This window comes from Opisthocomus hoazin, chromosome 21, assembly GCF_030867145.1.
Source record: "Opisthocomus hoazin isolate bOpiHoa1 chromosome 21, bOpiHoa1.hap1, whole genome shotgun sequence".
In the NCBI taxonomy this organism is placed as follows: Eukaryota; Metazoa; Chordata; class Aves; order Opisthocomiformes; family Opisthocomidae; genus Opisthocomus; species Opisthocomus hoazin.
Genome location: NC_134434.1, coordinates 16,129,487 through 16,153,875, shown reverse-complemented (window position 1 = coordinate 16,153,875; position 24,389 = coordinate 16,129,487). Strand labels below are relative to the sequence as shown.

General features: G+C 57.1%; 1 protein-coding gene across 2 annotated transcripts in view; it reads left to right on the top strand.

Moving 5' to 3' along the window:
- MGAT5B (alpha-1,6-mannosylglycoprotein 6-beta-N-acetylglucosaminyltransferase B) overlaps positions 1-23,460 on the top strand; it is a 74,739-nt gene extending 51,279 nt beyond the window's left edge. For both annotated transcript variants that reach the window (XM_075440962.1, XM_075440961.1), the window contains 9 exons: positions 6,219-6,350; positions 7,259-7,392; positions 8,058-8,188; positions 11,110-11,265; positions 12,210-12,356; positions 13,944-14,060; positions 20,856-20,930; positions 21,402-21,676; positions 22,819-23,460. In XM_075440962.1, coding sequence (XP_075297077.1) covers positions 6,219-6,350; positions 7,259-7,392; positions 8,058-8,188; positions 11,110-11,265; positions 12,210-12,356; positions 13,944-14,060; positions 20,856-20,930; positions 21,402-21,676; positions 22,819-23,017 — 1,366 coding nt within the window. In that variant the 3' untranslated portion in view covers positions 23,018-23,460. The remainder of the gene's footprint in view (positions 1-6,218; positions 6,351-7,258; positions 7,393-8,057; positions 8,189-11,109; positions 11,266-12,209; positions 12,357-13,943; positions 14,061-20,855; positions 20,931-21,401; positions 21,677-22,818) is intronic.
- The last annotated feature ends 929 nt before the right edge of the window (positions 23,461-24,389 follow it).

Below are 24,389 nucleotides of genomic sequence, written 5' to 3'. Positions count from 1 at the left end.
TCAGGGGACAACCCATCTGTCTGAGGGTCTGCCCAGGCACTGCGGGCATGCAAGTGCTCAGCTTCCGCTGCTCCTCTGAGGAGCCCAAGTATTGATTTCCCTTTCCTGGGAAGTTTCTTCGTTGCTTGCTGAATTTCTGACCAGAAAGAGTCGTTTGCTCTGGCACCCTCCTGTGCTTCCCCAGGGTCTGGCTCTGCCCGGCTGGGAGGACGGTGGATCCCATCTCCTCCCCGGCTTCTCCTCCCGTCCTGCACAGCTGCTGGCAGAGCTGCAGCCGTGCAGCTCCGCAACTGAAAGCGGGGTACGTGGAAACGAGCCGGCGAGAGCTGCTCCCGTGAATCACGGCAGCTTCCCCGCGCTCGGAGCTCTGCTGGCAGAGGCCACGTGAGGAGCGGGGATGAGCCGCGCTGCCAGGGTGGGGAGGGATTTCTTCCACCTTTGAGGACTTCATTTTGTAGGAGAGGAAGGTGCGTAAATTAGCAGGAATTACTGAGCTGTTAAATTGCACTCCTATGTGAAATATGTTTATTTTGTAGCCAAATGACGACTCGCTAGCTGGCTTCCTTGCCATTGCTGAAACTCCTGCTTTGTCACATAGAGGTTATCGTAACATTATTAATTGCTGGGTAATTTATATAGGGTTGGTGCTCCCTGGGGGGGCCCAGAGCCCCTCTGGGCTGGCAGGGACGGAGGTTTCAGCACACCAGGAGATGGTCCCACCACGAGTCCCTGGATCAAACCCAGCCTCCAGCCCCATGGGACGGCTGACTCGCCATTCTGGAGGCTTTCAAACCCGTTATAAGATCTGAAGCATCCAGCAATCTTCACTCCTCATGGCGCATCTTTGCAGCCCAGAAAAAATGCCTTCCCGGGGAGCTCCCGGCAGAGGGGACCTCCTGGCATAGCCCTGCCCGCACCCGCTGGAGCAGCGAAGCAGACGAGCAGCAAAGTCTCAGCATCAGCAGTCTGCTGGGGACATGCTGCAAAGGTTTCCAGCAAGTGCTGCGTCCTGCCGTGACGGGAAAACGTTTTTGTTGAACCATGGAAATAAAGAAATTAATTGCTGAACCTCATCCCCTGGCCGGGCAGGGCCGTGTCGCACGGGATCGGTGATGGGCCAGAGAAACGGTCCAGATGCGCACTGCAAAAGTAAAACCATTGCAGGTGGCTTAAAAAGCTTACTGGAATTGCTTGAAAAACCTCGCTTTTGAGGTCATTGCGTCCCTTCTAGCAGGAGGAGGCGCTGGGAGCAGAGGCTGCACAGCGGGGCGTTCATCTTGTGGGCTCCAATTTGCACTTTTAATTGCTTGTGAGGGGCTTGTCGCAGACCCCCGGGAGCCGCTTGGCTCGGCTCTGGCACCGTTGATCCCCCGGAGAACGGCTCTGTGCTTGCTGGGCTCCTGCAGACAGGGAGAAGCCGAGGCACCAGAAAGGACAGAAGCTCTCCTCCATGTCCCCTGCTGCAGTCCGCCTTGCTGATGACAGTAGGTGCGGACAGAGAAGATGCAATTAAATATAATATAGGATATACAGCCTGTCGGCAGATGCCCACAAGATCCATTTAGTGCTGGACTTTTCAGCCCCAGGAGTGATAACGTGGAAGGAAAAGTTGGGTTAATTTGAAAATAGGTCAATGGGATGTAAAGATAACCCTGCAGTCATCTGATTTCAGAGAGCTTGCACTGCGCTCGGGGAGGGAGTGCGTCCCCTGGTTGATTAAAGTACCTATAAGGGGAAAATAGCAGGACAAGAAGCTGCTGGAGATTTATTCTGGAGTAGGCACAGCTGGTGGAGGCAGCTGGCGGCGAGGCGAGCTCGGCGCTTGCATCCGCTGGGATTGGAGCTGCTCCGGCTGCTCTCTCCCGAAGAGGAGCGCGGGCTGAGCGGAGGCACTCGTCAGGGGTGTCGGGGTGGGACATGGCTGGGCCAAGGCACTCGTCAGGGGTGTCGGGGTGGGACATGGCTGGGCCAAGGCACTCGTCAGGGGTGTCGGGGTGGGACATCCCTGGGTCAGGGGTGTCGGGGTGGGACATGGCTGGGCCGAGGCACTCGTCAGGGGTGTCGGGGTGGGACATCCCTGGGCCGAGGCACTCGTCAGGGGTGTCGGGGTGGGACATCCCTGGGTCAGGGGTGTCAGGGTGGGACATCCCTGGGCCGAGGCACTCGTCAGGGGTGTCAGGGTGGGACACGGCTGAGCCGAGGCACTCGTCAGGGGTGTCAGGGTGGGACAAGCTGCCGGGTCCCTGCCAGGGCTCTGAGCTGCTGAGCCCAGGCACGAGCCGGTGGCCGTCCTCGGCTGGTCTGGGACGGGAGGTTTCTCCAGGAGCTGGGATTAAGCAGGTTTTTTAAAAACAAATCTCTTGGCTGCACAGGCTGAGGAGAAGGCATTTGCGCTCATCAATTTTATTTGCGTAATTTCAAGCGCCATTAATAGTACATGGCACGAGGAAAAATCAGGGAAATTTCACTCCAACCATGAGTGAAATTGGGTTTAGTAGAAAATTAGCTGACTTAACTGGCAAATGATGAAAGCTTGAATAAAGAATGTTTAAATAAGGAGGAATGGGGAAAAAAAAAAATCCCCCCACTTCGGAGGTGCCGTCTGGATTTGCATGATTGGCATATTAAAATCAGTGGTTATAAGTCAGTAGTTATAAAGTGTTTAGAAAGGATAAGGCAGGTAAATGAGAGCGATGCTCTGCTTCAAAGGCACCGGTCCTGCTTTTAGATCTCTTCCTGCCTCGCAGCCTGGGTGCTGGGAGCGTAAATGGACGTGGCAAGTCCCGAACACCCGGAGAGGGGACACGTGGCAGATCATGGTGACAACGGGAGCCAGACCTGCTCTGCCTAACTGGTGGAAACTTTATGGGAGGCTTCGGTGTGAGATACACGGATGTCCGTCTCCCACAGCCCCTTGTCAAGCTTGGTTAGGACTTGTTAAAATTACGGATGAGTTTGTAACGCAGCGGCTGCTGTGATGTGTACCAGCCAGAGGATGGGGTGTACTGCGAGAGAAGTGTCACGGGCTGGGGATTTGTAGTTAAAGCCGAGGTTTATGGATTAGTGGAGTTGCTCCGCTGCAGCGCCAGGACGGTGCAAATCAGCGTTGCCGTTTGGCTGATGGCTGAGGAAGAAGCAGGGTGTATGTGAGCAAATGTGATATTTGGCATCGCGTCTATAAAATCCCGGGTTTTCTCCTAGCTTAAAAATTCCTCTTCAGCCTCCCTGGGCGGGTGGGTCTCCTTGTTGCCCTATCTATTGCACTGTGGGAGGTGAGAGCCTTTCTATTCCTGCCATCTTGACCATGAGCCAGCAGCGTGCCCTGGCTGCCAAGAAGGCCGATGGGATCCTGGGGTGCATTAGGAAGAGTGTGGCCAGCAGGGCGAGGGAGGTTCTCCTCCCCCTCTGCTCTGCCCTGGGGAGGCCCCATCTGCAGTGCTGTGTCCAGTGCTGGGCTCCCCAGTTCAAGAAAGATGAGGAGCTGCTGGATAGAGTCCAGCGGAGGGCTACGAGGATGAGGAGGGGACTGGAGCATCTCTCCTACGAGGAGAGGCTGAGGGAGCTGGGCTTGTTCAGCCTGGAGAAGAGAAGGCTGAGAGGGGACCTTAGAAATGCCAATAAATATCTGCAGGGTGGGGGTCAGGAGGACGGGGCCAGACTCTTTCCAGTGGTGCCCAGCGACAGGACAAGGGGCAACGGGCACAAACTGAAGCAGAGGAAGCTCCAGCTGAACCCGAGGAAGAACTTCTTCCCTCTGAGGGTGACGGAGCCCTGGCCCAGGCTGCCCAGGGAGGCTGTGGAGTCTCCTTCTCTGGAGATATTCCAGCCCCGCCTGGCCACGGTGCTGTGCAGCCTGCTCTGGGTGACCCTGCTTGGGTAGGGGCTTGGGCTGGGTGACCCACGAGGTCCCTGCCAACCCCGAACATTCTGTGATTTTGTGATCTTCCCAATCAGCCACGTTGTACAAAATTGTTCAGAAAAGTGATAAAACTGCAGCCTGTTTCCCTGCGGCTGACCCGGCCGGGCTGCCCTGATCTGGCACATTCCTTGTGACAAGAGAATGAAGCAGCTGCAAACGCAGCTTTTCGCCTGGAGCTGAAATTCTGTGGTTTTCCTGGCTTTGGCGAGCGATCTGGTTCCACGTTTACTTACGCGCTGGAGTCACGGTCATGGTCAACAGTTTGGGACAACTCTTCACTGCTCTCGGGTTGGGATGAGGCTGGAAAAAGGATCTTGGTGCCCAGCGCTCAAGGGCTTGCAAGACATCAGAGAAAGAGGGAGATATGGCCAGGAGCAGACCAGGAGCCCTTTATCCTGGCTATAATGGGCAGCCAGTTTCACTGGCTACATATGACCCTTCTGATGATGTTGGTGATGTCCAGTGAGAGATTGGAGAGGAGGTGCTTGTGATAACTCTATAACTTGGCTTTTCCCTGGGTGGGAGAGCCATAAATTTCCTCCGCAGACAGCCGTGGGATGGACAGGTGAAATGCTGTGTGTAGTCGTAGGTCTGGGCAAGGGATGAGGACCTTATGGAAGTGCTCCTCAGAGGATGGACCCTTGGACTGCAGGTCCATTTGAGCTGCAGGTGAGTGACAGCTAAAACCCAGGTAGGGCTGGAACGAGGATTCTCAGGTTTCTGAAATCCAGTGGAATCAAGAGAACCAGTAAGAGAGATCACAGGGATTGAAGGCTTCGAAGCCTGGAAATGTAAAATCTGGCTGAACCTTTTATTCCTAAAAAAAGGGAAAATACTTACAGGGATGGCTGGGATAAATTCCCATCTCTAAATACGTGCTAGGAGTAAGTGACGAGCCCAGAAGAAAACAAAGACAGACATCTTGGCAGGCAGGAGCGAAGGGTGAGATTTCACACTGTCTGAGCTCAGACTTGAGAAATAAAACATAAATTCCTCAGCCCTGTTAGCAGGACTGAGAAAGAAACAGGGCGACGCGTGGGGGGAGCCGGGCAGAGCCTGGGTGGACCAAATGAGCTCAACGGTCCGGTTTTCCATGAGGACGTTGCAGTTGCTCCTTGGGTTTGAGTGTGTTTATGGGAGTGAGGATGAGGAACTATTCTTTCAGAGGGCAAAAATTACAAGATCATTGAAACTAAAGGGTGGATCTTTTGTATTTCTGAGCAAACTTGCACTCAGCAATCACAAGTAGATGTAAACAAGGATTTTTGAGAAACCTGCTGAAGCTGGAAGGTGTCACAGTTCTTTTTCTGAGAAGGAGGGAACGTGGTCCAGACGAGCAGATGGGCTGTCAGGCTGACATCAGTGGTAGGCTCAGTGGAACAGCTTTGGAGCGAGGGATTCATCAGTCCACAGAGGTAACTGAAAAAGGAAGGAGACGTGCCGCAGGTTTACCAGCCTTGTATCACGCCAGATTAATCACGCATCACCTTGGCAGCAAGGTAACTGCTGATCTTGATAAAGAGCTTGCAGTCGATCTGGCTTATCTGGATTTTCATGATGCGTTTCTCCACTGGAGGAGGGCAGAGGGGCTGAGTACGGCTGTTGTAAGGAACTGGCTCAAAACCCACTGGGCGAGACCCAGGGTCCAGCTGCCCCAGCTGTATTGAACTATTTCATAAATGGGACAAAAAGTCATAAATATTAATGAAACACGCACAACACCCAAGGACAGGCAGTGCCACCAGTATCAAGGAGCATCTGAGAGCACTCAGGGCCGCGGTGGGTCCCTGTAACGACGGGAGTAAGAGAAAGATGCACGGTGTTTGCACCGGGAGGGGTCTGGGACGGGGAACAGGGAGGTTTAGCCTAGGCTGGGAGCCTTGCAGGCGGGGAGGAGGGGGAAGACATAGCTCTGCAAGTCTGTGGCTGGTGTGATTGCAGCGAAAGCAAAGAAAATCTGGTGTCTTCGACAAGAGAGGCAGGGGGGATGTGTGCGTCGAATGAGGTGCTGGTGAGCCCTGGCTGGGAGCGCTGTGCCAGCGCTGCCTCATCCACGTCTGAGGAGCAGGAACTCAGCTGGAGCAGGTGCACAGATGGGGAGGGACAAAGACTCCCCAGAACCTCAGATTTTTGGCCCAGGAAATAAAGGCTGGGGAGCGGAGAACCAGCTGCCTCCCCCTCCGTCAGCTGGGGAGGTGGCTGATGGCCCCTGCTCAGCGCCCGGCAGGGACATGAGGGTTTGTGCTGCAGCGCTTCCGTGGTGCTGGGGGGCTGACCAGTCCCTCCTGCTTCTCCCCAGTCACTTAGGGGTGCCGCCAGGACGGGGAAACTGCCCCTTGACCAGTCCTTTGCCTTTCGACCTGATTTACACCGACTACCATGGCCTCCAACAGATGAAGCAGCACATGGGGCTCTCTTTTAAGAAATACAGGTAAGCAAAGCCACTCCCTCTCTTACTCTCCGTTTCATTAATTAGCAAGCAGAGACTAATGCTCATGACCTCGAGGGATAGCCCCCGCGTCCAAGGAGTCCGACCCCTTGATTGCACCTTGGCTTTTTGCCTGGCTCTGGCAGCTGGTGCCTTGCCGTGTCCGCTGCCGCGGCACGAGGCGGTCGGCTCGCTCCGGAGCCTCACCCGTGTAAGACAAAACCGCGTTGGAAGAGTCTGAACTGGAATAAAACCCCAGCCCTGGGTGTGCCCGCGGTGCGTGTGTGCTCCCAGGCGCTGTGCCTGCAGCCGGGACGGCCACGCCACCGAGGGAAGCACGAGCCTTTGCTGTGTGCGAGAAGCAGAGCCCCGGCCCTGGCTCCTTCGTCATCAAGACAAATGTCATCATCCCCTGGTACATCACCAGCCAGGAAAATATGCGATTTAATTTAGTGCTGATAGTCCTGCCATTTGTTATGTTTTCTCCCATCTCTTCCACTATCCTACACAATTTTATTAGAGAGAAAAATGACAAGCGCTGTTATTGCTTTTATTATAAATGCATTTGCTCTCGCATTCGGCTTGTTTTGCTCTTCCCTTGCTCGATGCTCCCCTTCTCTCCTCGGTCTTGTGCTGGTAATGCCTGCCTCAGCATTCCCGGGATATTGGGGCAAGCATTAACGAGTCTTCAGGAGATGCATCATTCTCACAGCTATCAGGGAGATGAAAGCCCTGCAAAGGGAAATTGCCCGATGCAGGAGGGAGCGGTGGGTTGGGGAGGGCTGCCTGGGACCGTTCCTGCACCTTCTGCTCGAGAAGCAGGCGAGGGACGAGCTGCCTGGGGACCCCAGGCATCCCTGGCAGTGGGACTTTGTCGAACCGGGGTCCTCGGGTCCTGTCTCCCCTCCCAGGTGCCGTGTCCGGGTCATCGATACCTTTGGGACGGAGCCGGCGTACAACCACGAGGAGTACGCCACGCTGCGCGGCTACCGCACCAACTGGGGCTACTGGAACCTGCAGCCCACCCAGTTCATGACCATGTTCCGTAAGTGGGGGATGGCAGGGAGGTTTCGGGGGCTCGCCTCCTTTAGGGCAATGCCGTCCTCCCCGGCTCTGCTCCTGCTTCTCCCTGCCTGCAAGGAGCTCCCAAATCCGCTTGGCCATCTCTTGGCCTTTAGAAGTGTTCCAGAGAGAGGGACCTGGCTCCTTCCTCCACGATGGGTTGCTGGCTCCAGCAGAGCCAGGGCCAAACGCAGGGCACAGCCAGGAGTCTCCAGCTCCTGGGAGGGGAAACGCGAGGCGGTTTTGGTTGCAAAGCCTGGTTTGATTTCAGCTGGGATTTCAGAGGCAAGAGGCAGCTCGGTGGTTCAGACTTGCCTGTGGCATGGAAAGGAGATGTGCTTGTCTGAAAGGAGCCTGGTGACCCGTTGGGCGCTGGGTGACTCCAACATTGCTTTTTCCTGGCTGGATAAAACCCATCTGGCAGCCTTCAAAATGCCTTACTTCTTAAACAGTTGCTCAAGTTCCCAAGCCTGTATTTTGTGAGCTACTTGGGTGGGAATTTGTGCCATTTTTCCTCCAAGCTCCAGCAAGGCTCTGGAGCCGGGCTCGTCTCAGCCCCCATGCTACAGTGGGGCTGCGTCCTCAACCCTCAGCAGGTCCCAGAAAATGTCTGTCCAGCCACGTGTCTTCTCTTCTTGGTGTCCACAGCTCACACCCCCGACAACTCCTTCATGGGCTTCGTGTCAGAGGAGCTCAACAAGACGGAGAGGCAATTCATCAAGTCGCACAAAGTGAGCAGCATGGCGGTGGTGTACGGGAAGGAGGCCAGCATCTGGAAGGTGGGTGGCCCGCTGCTGGGCTCGGCCAGTCGTGGGCAGAGCTGCGGGGCAGCAGCTCCAGCAGCCTCTGGCTCCTACCCCGAGATTTGAGGCACAGATCATAGAATCATAGGCTGGAAATAGACCTCGAAGATCATCACGTCCAACCGTCACCCCAACACCCCCATGTCCTGAAGTGCCACATCTACACGTTTTTTGAACCGCTCCAGGGATGGGGACTCCACCACTGCCCTGGGCAGCTGGTTCCAGTGTGTTTGTAGAGAAGCATCCTTGTTCTCGGTGTGTTTGTAGAGGAGCATCCTTGTCGCGTTCGTGGAGGGGAAACTGAGGCTGCTGCAGTAATGTGACATGCCCAGTGCCTCCGAGCAAACTGGGCAGAGGCTGGCGAGACCCCCTCCCCTGTTCTGCTCTAGGCGATGCTTCCTCCCAGCAGGCTGCTTAGAGCGAGGATTTCATATCAATGATTTTATGTATCAGTTACAATAATTGCCGTTAGGGGATTCCCTGTGTTGTGGTGGGGATGGTTTGTCTCTGCTTCCAGGTACCCTGTGGAAGGGGGTCGTGCTGCCCTCCCATGCCTGTAATGCCCGGGGAGGGGGGGGGTGGCTCTTACTGCATCCTTGGTGTTGGTCCTTGCTGGGACCCCCCACACGTTTGATGCATCCTGGCTGAGGCCACCTCTAGGCCAGCAGACGTGGGGTAAGACCCCTGTCTTCCCCCAGCCCCAGTCTGCTCTACCAGTGAGTGAAAAGACCAGTGATGCCCCCAGACCCCCGACGTACCCCCCTGCATCTCCTGTAGCGGCCAGGGGACGTGCGTACCCCCCCACCCCACCCCGTCTTACCCAGAGCCAGCCAGCTGCTTTTCCTTCCAGGGCTTAAAAAAACGGAGCTAATTCTCACTGCTTCTTGATTGATTTCTGGTTTTGTTTCCCTTCGTGCACCGCCCGGGGCTGTTCCAGCTGCAGGTACTGTGCCACGCCAGCCGCTGCTGGGCTTTACCCCTGCGCATCTTCTCGTGAGAGAAAAGGTTTTGCTGGAGTCGCGGGCTCGGTCCTCCCGGGCTGCCGGGATCGATGCGGGTTGATGCAGCCGGGGGCTGTATCTCCTCCCCGTCCCCCCTCTCCTGATTCCGCAGCTCTGCCCTCGCAGGGGTGCCTGTGGTGGGCCAGGATGCGGCCCCGCCATCTCCTCCTGCTCACGGGTGTTGGTGGCTTTTGTGTCACCCCCGACGCCTGCGAGCAAGATGCCCCCACCATCTGCATAGCCCTGAGGCAACCCAAAACCCCACCGAAACCCCTACATTTCATTTTAGGGGGACTATAACATTTTGTCGTCTTTTTCTACCATTTTCCTACCCTTCCTTATCCAGAAGTCTCATCTGAGCTGAGTTATGTTAATTTGGGAAGGCACTAAAGAGAGCTAAAACCTCAGAGCGGACATTTGCCTCCACCTTTAGCACTACGAACGCTTGCTCCTTTTAGCTCGAATTCACAAACAACATCAGTTTGCCCAAAACTGCATATATGGGGTAATTTATTACTGGGGGGAAGGGGCTGGGGCTGGGTCTTGCTGGTGGCTGTCCCTGGAGGCCAGGTTGCCAGGGCATTGCTTCGCATTTTGTGCCACCTCAAGTAATATTAGAAGGGCAAAGAGGAGCTTTTCCTTATTTTCCGTGATTTTGAGGTCTTGGAAGGAAAAGAACACCTCCATCTTCTGGAGCCAGGTGCTTATTTAGAAGCCTCGGATCAAGCGCTGTCTCCAGAGCAGGAGCTTTTTGAGATTTAGAAGGATTTCATTAAACCTCCCTTCCCGTTATTTCCTACCCCTCAGAAGTTCTCGCCTCAGGCTGGCAGCCGGAGCCGGACTTCTCACAAGCCGGGCAAGGCTGTTTTCACCCGGCTGCTGCCCAGCGTGCGGGGCTCGAAGCAGCTCACACGCTCGGGTGGAGCGGTGGAGGGGTCTCCCGTGGAGGGGCCCTTTGGGGCCGGTCCCCCCGCAGCGATGCGGGTGATGCCCCATGCTACCCAGGGGCTGTGAGCTGTGTTTCGCTGCCGTCCCCCCCAGCCTTTGCCTTAGGGAATCGCTGTCAGAACAGCAGGGTCGTGGCCAGGGTTTCACCCTGCAGCCGCATCCCACCGTAAAAAGCCGCTTGGCTGCTCTCCTCTGGATGTAGCACTTGGTTTTAGCCTTAGGGAAGTCTGGGGATACGTGGCTGAGGGCAGAAATACAGTGTTCAGAGAGGCTGTAAGGCAAAGTACGAAGTTTCATCAGATTCCCTGTTTATAGCTCCTTATTGCCTCCTGGGCTCTGCTCTTTTGGGGCTTACTGAGCACTGGAACAAGCTGAAAATGCAGCATCCAAGTGATGGTCCCTGTGTGGTTTTTCCAAGCAAAAAAAAATCTGCAGTAGAGAAATTGTGAAAGTGGAAGGCTGCTTTGGAGAGCAAAAGGAGGAAAGCCTCCAGAAGAAGAAAACTGATGACCCCCTTGATTTTTCCAGATAGTAAACCAGAATTAAACCTGAGTGAGAAAATCCAGGGGACTTGTTAGATGGAAGAAGAGGCCATTAGCAGGCTCTGGTCTTTGCAAACACCCCCCTGAATCCCCTGAAACCTTTAATTCAGCAGCTCCAGAGTGGAAGCTGCCTGCGGAGGTGGCAGGGAAGGCAGGGGCTCGAGGTGCCCATGTCCAGGGTGCCGGATCCCGCAGCCGTCTGGGCTCGCTGGGAGCCTGGGCCGGTCCAGGAGACGTGTCCGAGGGATGCGGAGGGGAGGGTGCGGGTGTTGCACTGCTGTGGGGTGGGCTGACGGATTGTGGGTGCTCCGGGACAGCGGTTTGGGAGTTAAACCTGCCCCCAGAACCGTTGGGCGGGGGGGTCAGCCCCATCTTCCGGTGCAGTTCACTCTGCCTTCCTCCCCAGGGCAAGGAGAAGTTCCTGGCCATCCTCAACAAGTACATGGAGATCCACGGCACGGTTTATTACGAGACGCAACGGCCGCCCGAGGTCCCGGCGTTCGTGAAGAACCACGGGCTGCTGCCGCAGCACGAGTTCCAGCAGCTGCTGAGGAAGGCGAAGGTGGGCGAGGGCCATCCAGGGCGTCCGCGGGACCCCGCTCACTGTCCCCCACTGATCAGCCAGCAGGGAGGACTGGGTTGCCTTGAGAAATAAAACCTAATTAAAGGAGGGGGCGGGGAGAGAGGCCCTTATCTGAGCTCCTCCCAGGCTTGCAGGCACTGTCAGCAGGGCTAATTAGCCCGGAGCCGAGCAGAGCACATCGTTTCAAATCAAGATGTGTCTGATGAGTTTCTCCTTGCAGACTGTCCACAGATGGAGCACAAAGTTTCCTGATTAATTCATTTATTGCTAAGTAGGGTGGATTTTTTTTTTCTCTCCATGGCTGGGATAAAAACTAAGTGGGATTCTCGGAGCATGTGTGCGGGCTGCGGGCGCATCCCGGTCGCCTTCAGCCGGTGTCTGGGGGAAATGCTGTCGGTTCTGCAGCCTGAATCACAGAATCCCAGAATGTTGGGGGTTGGCAGGGCCCTCTGGGGATCCCCCAGCCCAACCCCCTGCCCAAGCAGGGTCACCCAGAGCAGGCTGCACAGCACCGCGTCCAGGCGGGGCTGGAATATCTCCAGAGAAGGAGACTCCACAGCCTCCCTGGGCAGCCTGGGCCAGGGCTCCGGCACCCTCAGAGGGAAGAAGTTCTTCCTCGGGTTCAGCTGGAGCTTCCTCTGCTTCAGTTTGTGCCCGTTGCCCCTTGTCCTGATGGTTGTAGCTACCACGGGGGAGCTTGCAGCTCCTGAACACCCCGTTGCCTTGCACAAGCGGGCTGCGAGCCGCGGAGCACGGGAGGTTTGAGCACATTTAAGCTGTGGGGTGCTGAACCGCGTGGAGCTGCCGTAGCGGCTTGGTGTGCAGGGCCAGGGCAGCAGAGGGGGATGCTGGCGGGTGTTTGGAAGACTCTCCTGTGGGCTCGGCCGTGTTCGCTCAGCAGCGCGTGGGTTTCTCCCTTGCAGCTCTTCATTGGCTTCGGGTTCCCCTACGAGGGTCCTGCCCCACTGGAGGCGATCGCCAACGGCTGCGTGTTCCTGCAGGCGCGTTTCGACCCCCCGCACAGCTCCCTCAACCACGAGTTCTTCCGCGGGAAGCCGACGTCGAGAGAGGCGAGTCTGGCGGGAGGCGAGCGGGCAGGCTGGGTGCAGCCACCACCTTTACACCGGGTGTAAAGTTGTTGCTAAACTGAGAATATTTTTTTTTTTTTTTTTTTTGCGAGATTTCCTCCAAGTGCAGAAGCGCGGATACCTGCAGACAGGGTCCCCTCTCCCATCCTCGCGTCGTCTCCAGCCGGAGTGCTTGGATGCAGGGGGCCCTGCCGTGGGTTTGGGGTTGCAAAGGAGAAGGTGGTGCAGGAGACTTCTGCAGACCACACAGCCCAGCTCCTTCCCCGTCAGCACAGACCCATGCACAGCCTGCACCCTGCTCCCAAACCGGGGCGATGCTCTCCTGTTCCTCCTTTCATACACGCGGAGGGACGCCGAGACCTCTGCGGGGTGGCGGGGGTACAGAATCCCTCCCAGGCTTGCCTGCTGCTGGGAATTCAATCTAAGTGAAGCAGGAACTCTTTAAAAGTTAAAGGGTTGAGAAAATTGCCTCTTTTATTATTAATAAAGTGGATAATGCAGTGCAATGCTCGCTCTCGCTGAGAAGGGCTTTGCCGGGGGACCGTGCAGCTCAGCCCTCCTGCAGCCCGGCTCGGTGGCACCCATCGCAGGGTGGGGGGCATTGGGCTGTCTTGCACCCCCGCGTCTGTCCCATGCACCCCTCTAGTTAGCTACTGGTGTTACTGGTGCTCTGGTTGTGCTTTAGCCCGGATCTGGGAGGGCAGCCAGGGGCGAGGGCTGTGAAATGCCCCAGGGTGTTTATATGCCGGCGGGGGCTGGGGGGGAAGGAGGTGATCGATCTGTTGGAAAAAAAGTGGGAAAGGACAGAGAGCTGGAGAATAAAACAGAGAGCATGCACTGCTCTCCTCCTCCAGCTGGCAGGTTTTCAGGCCCCTCGGCAACCCTTCACGGTGCCCCCGAAACACCCCCTCCGCTCAGCATCCGCTCTCTTCCCTTCCTGAGAGGAGACCTGGGCTCTGGCTGCCTTGCAGCAGCGTGGGGCTGGAAAAGCAGCTGAGGGGCTGAAACTAAAGAGGCAGATCCCCTAAAATTCCCTGTGAGAGGCGGGGGGCTGCGGGGTGTCGGCACATGGGGTTGCCTGCAGCACTGGGGCGATGCAGCCTCCAGCATGGCTTTCTCCCGGTGCCAGCCTTCCCCGGCCTTCGGTGGTGGGTTTGCTCTCTGCCTTGTTTGTGGAGCTGGCAAACCCGAGAGACACAGTGCCTTCACAGAGATTTGCTGTTTCAGTCTGTTTTTTGCCGTTCCAGGCCCACAAATGGTTCAGGTGAGAGTTAGGTTTTCCCCGTACTACGGAGAAGGAGATATTCAGGGCTGCGGAGGCGATTGCAGTGTTGATGGGAATGGGCCATCCCAGCCCAGCGGGAATTTTAGACCATCGGCCTGATGTCAGGGGGCAGCTGGGTTCGGAGGAAACCTGCTTTTTCCAGCCCATCTCTGTGTGCAGTGGTTTAAAACCCACAGTGCCTGTGCCTGAGCCTGCTGCTCCTCTCTGCTGTCGCGGCTGCGAGCGGTCGGCAGCAGCCGTTCTGGCAGGGCTTGGAAAAACCAGCTCACGCTGCTGTGTTTCAGGTGTCCTCCCAACACCCATACGCCGAAGACTTCATCGGGAAGCCGCATGTGTGGACTGTTGACTACAATAACTCGGAGGAGTTTGAAGCTGCTATCAAAACCATCATGAGGACCCAGGTATGGCTCAGGGGAGGTGGCGGGGCGATCTCCTGCTGCTGGGGCCTGGCTCTCCCTTTCGAGCATTAATTACTTCCCCTTGGACCTTGTTTGCATGGGCAGAGCAGAAACGCTTCCCTTGTGCAGCTTCAGGGGCACTCGTGCTCTTGCCTTGCTTTGGTACCGAGGATCGGAGGTGTTGCCCAGGGCAGCGCCGTGCCTTTGAGGGATCCCCTGGGATGCCTCCGGGCAGAGCCGGAGCACGGGAAAGCTGAGATAAGGGAGATGAGGTTTGGGAGCAGGAGGCTGAGGTTGCTGGAGATGCATGGCAGTGCTGGGACCTGGCGTGAAGCAAAGATAAACCCGGAGAGCATCTCCCTGCAAGTACCCCCAGAGCCACCGACCTCTGCGCCTGCCCTTGCCCCATTTCACTCTTCATCGTTATCGTTCGAATCGAGCAAATCGATAGGAATAGCTCCAGGAATGCCTCTGTGAAGGATGAAGGGATGTAAAGAAGGGGGAATGATGCAGGGCCCCCCCCCCGGGAAGGCAGCGCTTCCGCTGCGCCCACCCCGGAAACGCTCCCTCATGAATATTTACCTCCTGCCCTGTGGCAGGAGCCTTTCAAGTTGTCCAAATTATTAAAGTCAATTTTCCTGGAGGGGAGAAAAATGCTGATCTCCGTTTTGCTTGCAATTTGCTTTGCTCGGGATGAGCCGTTCCCTCGTGAGGACAGCGATGCCCTGCGAAACCGGGGCTCTGCGCTGGGCTGCGGGGATCACTGGGTGGGATTTTGCGGGGACAGGGGTGATGCTGCCCAGAGAGGTGTCATCCTTGCTTTTGCCTGCATTAAAGGCTGCAGAGGTGGGTGTCTCGGACAGTCTGGGGACTTTATTCAGCTGACGTGGGCACGCCGTCTGCCCGGGTCTCGCACCTTACCGTGGGTGATTGCCGCAGCTCTTCACCTCGTGCTGGTTTTCTCTACGAGGTTGCAAAGACCGAGCAAACCCGACTGACGAAAACAGTTGTTGTTTTGCACATTCATTCCCGTATCTTGATTAAAATGAAATTAAAAATAATTACATCACTGCTGCTGTGCTGGCGGGCCAGCTGTCAGTGCTTGACCCTCCACCATCTGGGCTGGAGAGACGGCCCTGAAGCGAAGGCACCGCCGTGGGCGGGCGGCCGGGAGCTGCCGGGCTCGGTTTCGGGAGGGAGAAGGAGATTTTCAGTGTTTCCAGAAAGGAGAAAGAAAATAGTGAAGCCTGGTGCTGCTGTGCTATTGAAATAATTCAAAAATGATGGGAGAGTTAAGGGGGGGGAAAGGGCTCTGCTGGCTCCTGCCAGCTGCGTTGCGCTGCGATGTCGACTGGACGCGCACCAGGTCGTTTAGATGCATAGTGATAATCCCTGGTGAAAAATGAAAGAGAAAAGGATTTTCGGAAGGGGTTTGGCAGTGTGATGGGCTCTGGGTGGGAGGAGCCGGTGGGGACCCGCTCCCTCCGGCACCGGGCGCTCACCCGACGCGTGCCGCTGCCGTGCCGCTCCCTGTTTCGCCCAACGACGAGCTCCCGTCTCCGCTCGTCTCCCTGCTCCCACTCCGTGTGAATGCAGCTGCGGTGCAGTCACAACACGTCCTGCCTCCCTCCCTTCATTGACGTTTCCTCGGTGGCCGAAGAGCTGACGGAGGGCAGGGGACGCAGCGCTGGAACACGGCGGTCTGCGACGCCGGCACGGCGTGCGGCAGCTGCCTGGGCGGGCAGGCAGCCATGGCCGGGCTCCCCGGGGCGGCCGCTCGCTGTTTTCCATCCCGGCCTGGCACCGTGTATGGTTGGATAAACTCTGTCTCCTGCAGGACCATGGGGCTGCTAAAGCCACCTCTTGAAAGCCTTATTTTGGAGGGGCCTGGCCACCCCCGTCTCTACAGGACTGGGGACCCCCACGCCAAGGTCACCTCCGCAGAGCCTCCCGGTCGCTGTGATTGCCCTCGGCTGCCGGGAGGCTCAAGTCCGAAATTGCCTCGGCTGAGTCAGACCGGGCGCTGACGTCCTGCTTGCTCTCAAAATGCGCAGTGGCTCTAGAGGGAAATTACTGCTTCCCACCAAGGAGCGCACTGGGTTCATCCCACAACTCTCCTCTCTGGGTTCTTTTAAAGATATCGTATAAATCCTCCCACAGCAGAGCAGGGACTGAGTGTGAATAACTCACGGCAACTTCCTTTTTTCCCCTTTTTTTCCCTTTTTGTCTTTCAAATAGAAAGGTCTGATTTATTAGAGATGCTGTCAAGGCAATTAAGCCTAAAAATTGACCTACCTCACAGGTTTAAAAGCCTTATTATGTGCTTTGGCTTCAGGAATCCCTTGGTACCTTGTCTTTAAAGTACTGTTTGTCACAGCAGGAGTGGCAGACAAGGGCATTAGCAGGAGGAGCAGGGAGCTGGTGGCCGGGCAGTTCAGCGTTGCTGTTGCAGCCGGAGACCGGAGCTCGGAGACGCTGTTTTCCTGACTCCTTTTTTTTTCCCCGAAGGTGAAATGGGGTGTTTTGTTATCAGAATACTTAACAAATTTGTGCTTCAGAATAACTGCCATCAATTTATTTTTTTGCTCAAAACATTTCATTTCAACGTTACTGGAATGAAATAATATGTTTTTGTTTCCCATCTGCCTGCCTTTCTTTGAAAATACCTTGCCAGCTTATTGAAAGGAAGGCTCGTATCCGAACGGATGCATTTCCCTTTGCTTCACCGACCCAAGCAGATTGCCGAACTGAAGCACAGCATTTTTCCCCTCCTTGATGGGTGGAAACATTGGAAATTGAAAACTGGCCTGAAATGGATTTTCTTTTTTTTTTTTTTTATTGTCTGACTGAAAAATCACTTATCCCATAGCTTTAATTTTGCATCTTCCAGGCAAAAAACTCAGTAAAACATTTTTGGGGATATGGGATGTTGTGGGAAGCTGTGAGATGTCTCCTTTGCTCTGCCGCTGCCATCGGCTTTTCCCAGCAGCAGCCGTGCCATGCTGGGTGCTGGGAACTGGGGTGCCGAGGACCGGGGTGCTGGGCACCCCTCAAGGGCTTTGCGAGCTGGTTCCATGGACCTGGTAGTAGTTCTGATTCGGTCAAGCTGACAAACAAGCTCGCCCTGGTTCAGAGCATCGTGGCCCTGGGGACGTCCCGATGCTGCAGCGGTATCTCGGCGTCCCTTTGCGGCTGCCCCAGCCTGCCCGTGGCTCTGCGGCCCGGTCGTGGCTGGCGTGGCTGTACAGCCGTCCCGGTTTGGGTCGCAGGCACCTGGAGCTGCAGCTTGGGGTGGGGTGTGATGTCCCTGCACCCACAGCCCTGCCCTGGCTCCGGCCGGGCTGGCAGAGCTCCCAGATACCCCTGGCCACCGTGTTTGTGCAAATAAAGGAGTCGAGATGCAGCCGGCATCCTTGGGCAACCTAGATTTGCTTGAAAGAAACCTCTTCCTTCCAGAGAGAGACCTGACTGAGGGCCTGGAGCTGGCTGGAGTTTGCAATGTGGGGTTTTTATCCCCCGAGAGAAGCCCTTGTGCTCCCCTCCCTCGTTGTTCCGGAGGTGGCACCTGCTCCAGGTCACCTCGCGGCTGCTGGGGGAGGTTTTTGGCAAGCCATGCCTCCCCCGTTCATCCTCCCCTGGAGCAGTTTGGGGTTTCCCTGGTGGCTTGCATCCCTGACCTGTTTCTAAGGGAAATTTAAATCATGTAGGCACCAAACCCCCCTACCCCAGAGGTCAAATCCCAGCACAGTGGCACGGGGCCAGGAAACAAGCTGCGTCCCCCTGGAAAGGTGATGCCAGGTGATGGATTACGGCCGTTCGCCAGAGGTTAGAGGCTGGAGGAGGAGAGAGGTTTTCAGGCGCCACCATTTTCTTGGCCTTCAGCTTTTTCCATTGTCAAAAACAGTTAATAGACCCAATATTCTGGGGTAGCGAAGGGAGAAGCCTTCATTATATTAAAGTCAAACATACAGGAATATAATGGAAAATTATACATTTCAGACTATGCTTGAAAGAGTGGCATATTAAACATCACAGTGAAAATAGCTGGTTGGAGTGTTCCCAGCCTGCTGTTACGCGCCGGCAGAGAATTGCATTATTTTTCTACTTATTTGCCTGATAACGTTTGGATTTTTTTTCTTTCTTTTCCATTTGAGCGAGGGAGACTTAGTGCTCTCTGCAGCTCTGGGATTCCTGCTGGCAGCTCTAAAACCAGGGCTCTCATGGCGGTGTCCCTGCGGGGCACCAGTAACTCCCCGTTCGGCTGATGGAGGGCACTGGGGCTGGCTGTTCGCACCCCGGTTCGCAGTGCTGTGCTGTGCCTTTGCTCTGGCCCCGTGTTCTCCGCCTATGCGTGGGGGAAAGGGTGGCAAAGCCCATCTTCGCTGGCCTCCCGCTCCCTCCCGTGGGTCCTGTGCCTCGCTCTGCCGGGCAGCAGGATGCGGTGGTCCCCACCTCGGACCCCCCCGCTCCCCCCTCCCCAGGCTCCGGGCAGAGCCCGAGCTCCGGCGCGGGGAGCGGCATGAACGATGTGGCTGTCAAGAGGAGGCCAAGGCTGTCAGATTTTAATTAAACAATTATCTTCCTGAAACTGGCATTTTCTATCAGTCCTGGATACCCAAGCTGAATCCTAATGAGAGCAGGAGAGTGGGGCGTGGAGTGAGAGCCTTTGGGGAGCCCCGGGGGGAGAGGGGCACATGGGGGTGTCGGGGCTGGGGGAGCGGGGGCTGCAGCGGGCTCTGGCTTCAGCCTCCCGATGCCCTCGGACCCGAGCTGGGAGCCTGCGCTCCGGTGGGATCGCGCCTGGAGCATCACCGCCAGGTACAGAGCGGCGTTTTGGGGGGAAAGAGGCTGTTTTACAGCATTACGTCTGCACCATGCCTGGCGTAACAGGGTCCTGGGACAAGCCCCTCAGCACCGCAGCCATGCAAGGAGCAGTAAGATGAGACCAAGCGCTGGTGGTGCTGAGCGAGGGGAGGTTTGTCTCCCCCCGAATAGGTGCCAGGCAGCACCCAGCACCCAGCCCGGCACAGCTGGATGCGGCTGAGCTGGGCAGGGTTTTGCTTTGCCCTGGTTAACTGAGCAATTCCAAGGCAGGATCAGTGCCTGTCGTCGTGTCAGTCCTGATTAGTGTGCACATCTGTAATTAGATGGAGCAGCTGTGATTCCCAGCCCTGCTGAGGTCTCAGGTGGGATATTTATGGCAGGGAGTTGCCTAGAGGGATCTTCTCGGCAGACTGAGCCTTTGAGCTTGGGTTTGACAGGTACTTCAAAAGGAGATAGCTATTTCGGAGGTGCAGAGCTCGGAAAATAGAAGAAACGGTGTTTTCCGGACGAATTAGCTTTGGGGGTTTTTTGCTTACAATTCTTCTTTTTCTTTTCTATAAATTCTGCTTTGCAATTCTCTCCACAGAGACGCGCGGGGGGAAACGGGGTCCCAGGAGCAGCCCCTTCCGTGCACCGATGTCCTGCGGCTCCTGTAACGTCTCTCTGGGAAAATAAGGGAGTGCGGAAAAATCTGTCTTCCCAGGGCAGAAACTTCCTGAAAAAATTGTTCCAGAGGGAAGGGGTGCATCAGCGGCGCAGCCTCGTGGCAGTGCTCTTCCCATGGGGAAAGAGCCACGGGACTCTGGGGCAATGGCCACGCACCGGCCCCGCTCGAGGGCAGCGAGCCCGGCTCCTGCCCGCTCCTGCCCGCTCGCCATGGACCCTGTGCCACCACCGTGCCAGGGATGTGCTCGTTTGGGGGATGCTGCCGAGCCGCTGGGCAGAGGAGGGGGTTTCCCACACCAGGACCCGAGGGTGACTCTCGGGACGGGGAGATGCGATGTCGGGAAGCGAGCGCAGGCAGAAGTCTCCCGAAGACCGGCAGCGTTTCATACCCCACGCTAAAAATACAGGCGCGGTTTGCGCGCTGCCAGCTCTGTAGAAATAGCAGGTAGCAGTGGGGGGGTGCGGTGGCAGCGCTGGCAGCAGCGTGGGCATCGCCGTTCGTCCACCCCGGCGTGCAGCCCCTCACTGCCCCGTCCCCGCGGCAGTGGGGGGCACCGAGCCCCTGGGGCGGGGGGAGACGCTGGCTTCCACCCACCGCAGCCGTCCACGCTGGGCAGCGAACCCTCAGCGAAGCGCCAGTGGGAGAAGAGAGGGGGTTTTTCCCCCGTGTTGTGCCCAGCCCATCCCAGCGCTGGGCTTTTCACCGGCCGCTTCGGAGGGCCGTAGCACCGGGGCGGTGAACCCTGGACCTTCTTCTCTGACCAGGCAGAGCCGTGCCCAGGTCGGAGCACGCGGGAGCAGAGGAACAGGGGATGCTGGACCAGACCCAGGGCGCTACCGGGATGCTCTTGCTCTGGATCTGGCATCTTTACCAGTCCTAACTCCTCCCCTGTATTTTAAAATATCTGCCCCCCCCCGCCTTGCCCGCAGCTGCGGAGGGTTTCTTGGGCTGAAGCAGTTCACACTTTAATTGGAAGTGACACGTTGCATGAAAACTGATTTTGTTTTATAACTTAGCAAAAATGAAGAAAAGCGGGGCTAAAATGGAACAAGGTGACTTCATTTCCACCGATACGTGGGTTGAACCCAAATTAATCCTTCACCCTCTTTCTCTGGCGCTTTATGGCTTGTGAAGTTTTTCCAGCCCTCGTTTTCTGCGCTGCTTGCTGTGGTGGACAGGCAGGAGCCGTGGGCTTCAGCGGGTGGGGAGAGCCATCGCCCAGGGCCCTGCTGTCCTGGGCCACCAGGCCCAGGGGAGGGCAAGGCTGTCCCCGCTTGCTGCCTGCGCTCTGCTCTTCCCCTTCACAGGTGGACCCTTACCTGCCTTATGAGTACACCTGCGAGGGGATGCTGGAGCGGATCCATGCCTACATTCAGCACCAGGTTGGGGACCATGGGGGAGCATCCCTGTTCTCCTGGGCGACCATCTCTGTTCTCCCTCGGGGACCATCTCCATGCTCCCGTGGGTCCATCCCTCTTCCTCTGGGCAAGCAACCACTGACCAGTGCAGCTCCCCAGCGACGGACCCCAGAGAGCACCAGGAGATGGGGGCTGGGGGAGGTTTTTCATGAACCAAAGATGCTGGGGGGGTTGGTGGAGGGTGGCTGGGGGTGCTGGGGCTGGCTCAAGGTCTTTCTGCTGCAGAGGATAAGGCAGCACGGGGGGAGGAAGAGGTGGTCAGTGCCTTCATGTCCCACAGCAGGAGATGCCATCCATGCATGCAGGTGATCTCAACCTGAGGAGCAAACTCAGCAGCCCAAGCGTCCTCCTGTCCCACCATCAGTCTCCCTTCCCCATCCCCAACATCTCGCCCTGTTCCTCTGAGCACTGACTCGTTGTCTTCTCTCCCACTAGGATTTTTGCACCACGATGTTACTTCCTCTGCCTCCCAAGGCCAAGAGTCCTGCTATGCAAAGCCCTCCGAGCCCGTTGGCCCTGTCCCCCAACGCCACTCACCTGGTGTGGTCCCCCAGCGCCAGCCGGGACCCCCGCGCCTGGCCCCCGGTGGACTCGCTGCAGGTGTGGGTGTCGGAGACCCAGCACGCCTGCACCGAGACGTGCCGGCGGCGTGGGCTGGTCTGCGAGCCCACCTTCTTCAGGTTCCTCAACAAGAAGGAGGTGTTTCTCCAGTGAGTTGTGACCTTCTCGCCGAGGCGGTGGTGGAGGCCGTTAGCCAGATGATGGTCCTCCTGCTCCCCTCATCCCAAGCACCCATTTTCCTCATGTCCTCCCTCCCAATATCCCACCGAGGTGCCTTCACACCCAAGGCGACGTAGGCAGGGCGCTGCCTGCAAAGCAGCCCCTCGCTTGCGTGTGTTGGCCGTGACCAGTTCACACTTCAGAAGGCAACGATGGCCTTTCCAGGCATGTTTCTGCCTCACTCCCACCCCGTTCCTCTCCACCTCCTCCATGCTGTCTCCCTTTCTTTCTTTTTTAATGTCCTTCTCTATAAAACCGCATTTTGAACATACAGCGGTGAAGTTTGAATAGAGTATAAGTCTGCACCGGGCTCCGTGCTGCTCTGTGGACAATTAAAATGCGAGCGTTACCGTTGCTCTCCTGCTGGCCGGGCAGGCGCTGGGAGTCCCACTGACGCCTTTATGTGACAAATTAGAGCTGGGGCTTGGATTTTGCTTTCTCCCCTCCGTGCCTCCCTCCAGACCTTAAACCGAGCTGGCTCAGGGACTCCCCAGTTGAGAGGGGTTGGTGCGAGGGCGATGCCAGCGATGCCTCGCCGCCTGCAGACGCGGGCACGGGGGGAGGCGAGGGGTGCTGAGATCCACACCAGGGATTTCTGCTGCTCCTTGGGGATGTGCTGATGCCCGCCCTGGTTCTGCTGGCTAATCCCAGCTAGCAGGGGACATGTGAGCATCCACTGAACTCATGTGCCCTTCCAGGGGACGTTAGCTGCTGTGGGAGGTGTCCACGGAGACTGGGCAGAGCTGCTGGTCAGCGGAGGTGGAGTTGGGTGGATTTTTGCATGTGATTTCCTGAGCCATCCATGGCCCACGCAAGGGTTGAGGTGGTCTCTGGGCTGCAGGGTTGAGGTGCAAGGGTCACCCCTTCCTGCATGGTGTGTTGGGCTGGTGACAAGCCTTCACGTTTAGCCAAGGGGTGCCAAACATAGCGCTTATGGTTCCTGGTGCAACCAGCAAAGATCTGGCCCAATGCTTAGAGAAGGAATCTCCCTGGGAAGGATGGAAGAGCACTGAAACCCCTTCAGTGAAACCCCTGCTCACCTGAACCGACCCACCTTCATCTTTGTTCCCAGGCTCAGCATCACCTGCGACAGCACCGAGTACGAGATGAACCATCTCTACCCAGCGGTGGCCGAGAACGTCCACGAGTGCTACCTCCAGAAGGAGCCGCTGCTCTTCAGCTGCGCGGGCTACAACACCAAGTACCGGCGCCTCTGCCCCTGCCGCGACTACCGCAGAGGACAAGTGGCTCTGTGCAGGGACTGCCTGTGACTTGGTGTGGGTCGTCCCCCCCTCCGTGTTTGCGACACGCAGCGTGCAACGGGTGGCTTTCTCTCAGAGCTTCTGCAGTAGCCGAGGGAGGTGGGACAGGTCCCTCCCAGCGGGTGAGCCGGGGGTGGCGGACCCTGGGGGTTGTTTCGTCCACCAGCCAACTGTGGGTGGCCGTGTCCTGACCTTTGGTTTCATTTTCTTCTCGAGGAGCATCGTCCAACCGCATCCGAACCCACCTGGACCTGGTGGTGCTGGGACGGGGTGGTGGGGAGAGGGGGGCCGGGGACACCCTTCCCCTCCTCTGGCAGCAGGACAAGCCACCAGCAGACTGCAGTTTCAGGGTTTTCATCCTCTTCAAGCATCCTAGGTTGTTTTATTTATTGATTTTTTTTCTTTAACCGTTCCCCCTGACAAGTGATAAATTAAAGGGGAAGCAACACCCAGCCCTTCTGTGGGAGTCACTGGGCAGAGCGGTGCCGGGGGGCACGGGGGGGCTGCCGACGTCTGCCTTGGCTGCGGGGCTGGGGGAGGACAAAGCCCAGGGGGAGCGGCTGGGCTGGATGGACACAGCGGGGTCTGCACCCAGGGGCGAGGGGCAGGACGGGGCCGGGGAGGGCTCCCGGGGGGGTGCTGCCGGCAGTGCGGGGGTGCCTGACACCAGCCCCCCGCTGCTCTCCGCCGCGCTGGGCCATGCTGGGGGCTGTACGTCGCAGGGAGCGGGGCGGCTCCGGGTTCAAACGTGGGGCTGGGAAGGACGACGTGCTGCAGCAGCTCCCCGGAGTTGCCGGCGGGCACAGACCATGCCAGGGCAGCCGCAGCATCGTGGCCCTGCGTGCCCCAGGTGGTGCAGCCGCAGGGAGAGGTCAGCTCCCAGCGACCGCCTGCCAGCCGCGGTCTTCGCTGGTTCGAAGGTCCGGTAGGAAAACCCCACAGCACAACGCACACTGCTCAGCAGGGATTCTTTACTGCAGCGCCGGGCACACCGGGCATTTCTCCTCCAAACGTGCAGAACAGACACCCTGTTGCTTCAGGTTAAATACAATCACACATGTAAATATTCATTATATTTCTAAGAACTAATTAGCATATGCAAATATCTTTCACGCATATCTGTTAGCATCTTTGGGTGGTCTTCGGGGGTCCCAAGATGAAGGCCCATCCTCTTCATCACACTGCTCACTGATTGACCTTTGTTTCTGCGCAAACTCAGTTCCAGGATCACGTCCATCGTGTCCTTCGGCTTGTTTGGCTCCGGTCTGGTTGCTCTCTTGGTGCCTCCTGATCTCTGTAGCTTGGCGCATTTGCCCTCCCAAGGCCGAGCTGGCTGGAGTAGAGTTATTTAGGAGTCTCTTTTATCCCACAATTATCCCAA